The following is a 1,202-nucleotide window of genomic DNA, read 5'->3' on the forward strand; positions in this document are numbered from 1 at the left end:
AAAAGAAAAAAACAAAAAAACAAACAAAATGAACAAATAAAAAAGGTAAATAAACAAAAAATGACTAAAATACAAAACTAAATAAAATGAAACAAGAAAGCGAAACATAAAATGATAAATAAAATGAAAATTAAGGCTTTTTAGTTTCTCGGACGATTAAGCTCAGGAAGTGACACATAATAGGAGGAATGAAAGTCGGTTGAGTCAACGTCGATTTCGACGATTTCAACCAACATGCCGAAAGGATTTCTCTTTTTGTCATCGATCATCGCGAAACCCAAATTTCAGTGATTGACTTTCTTCTATGCATTCAGCTGGCTGAAAAACAAAGATCGACCTAAGGGTCGACGTGTTGACGTGCACTTCGCTCACCGAGGAAGATGTCATCGTTGTCCGCGTCCATGGCGGTGAGGGTGGCCATGGCCAGCAGCGCGAGGTACGGGCTGTTGACGCCCCCGGGGCCCCCGGGCAGCAGCGGCAAGCTCAGGCACTGCTGGGGGGAGCGCAGGATCTCCCCACACAACATTCCACGGCACGCCTCCTGCAACAGACAAGAAAGTTTGTGGTCAATACATATCGCCGAGCCGAGGACATACGAAGCAGGTTCTAGCAGGAGAAACGAGAAATTTTACAATACAACTATCGAAATAAAACTTAATATTTGTGACCATTGAAGGAACGGAAGTAAAAATATGCATGGGGCTCAAATACTAAAATTTGAGACTTTACCACTCTGTTCATTCTGCAAATCTAACTGTATAACAAGATGACAGTTTAAACTGCAAAACTGTGAAGTTCAACAGTTTGAACTGTCAAACTAGCCCTGAGCGGAAGTGCGCTTCCCCAGCAGTGTCTAAGCTTGCCCGTGCAGATTTATCAGTTGAACTACACGTTTTGCAGTTAGCCTAAAACTAGAACTTCTTAGTTTTGCAGTTTAAAATGTGAGACTAACTTTTGCAGTCGAAACTGTAGAACTTCTTAGTTTCGTAGTTTAAACTGCAAAACTTTTAATCGCGTTTTTGTGTTTCACAAATTTCCCACAGTGCTCAGATACCCCGGCCCGCCAGGCCACTCTCGGTTTGGTCCACATGTCTCCCGGTCCCCGTCCCAGCGGGGCCCTGGGAGGATGCGTTGGCGGCGCTGCCGGCTCTCCAGGATCTCTAGCTCGGCTCCAGCTCAGCTCTGGAGCCGATCGGATCGGG

At 45.3% G+C, this 1,202-nt stretch overlaps 1 protein-coding gene across 4 annotated transcripts in view; it reads right to left on the minus strand.

Annotated features, from left to right (window-relative positions):
- Positions 1 to 1,202, minus strand: part of LOC113215828 (protein Fe65 homolog) — an 80,567-nt gene that overhangs the window by 63,118 nt on the left and 16,247 nt on the right. For all 4 annotated transcript variants that reach the window (XM_052266631.1, XM_052266629.1, XM_052266628.1 and 1 more), the window contains one exon: positions 373 to 541. In XM_052266631.1, the coding sequence (XP_052122591.1) occupies positions 373 to 526 (154 nt within the window). In that variant the 5' untranslated portion in view covers positions 527 to 541. The remainder of the gene's footprint in view (positions 1 to 372; positions 542 to 1,202) is intronic.

The sequence above is a fragment of the Frankliniella occidentalis genome, unplaced genomic scaffold (assembly GCF_000697945.3).
Source record: "Frankliniella occidentalis isolate FOCC.00 unplaced genomic scaffold, Focc_3.1 Scaffold41, whole genome shotgun sequence".
Lineage (NCBI taxonomy): Eukaryota > Metazoa > Arthropoda > Insecta > Thysanoptera > Thripidae > Frankliniella > Frankliniella occidentalis.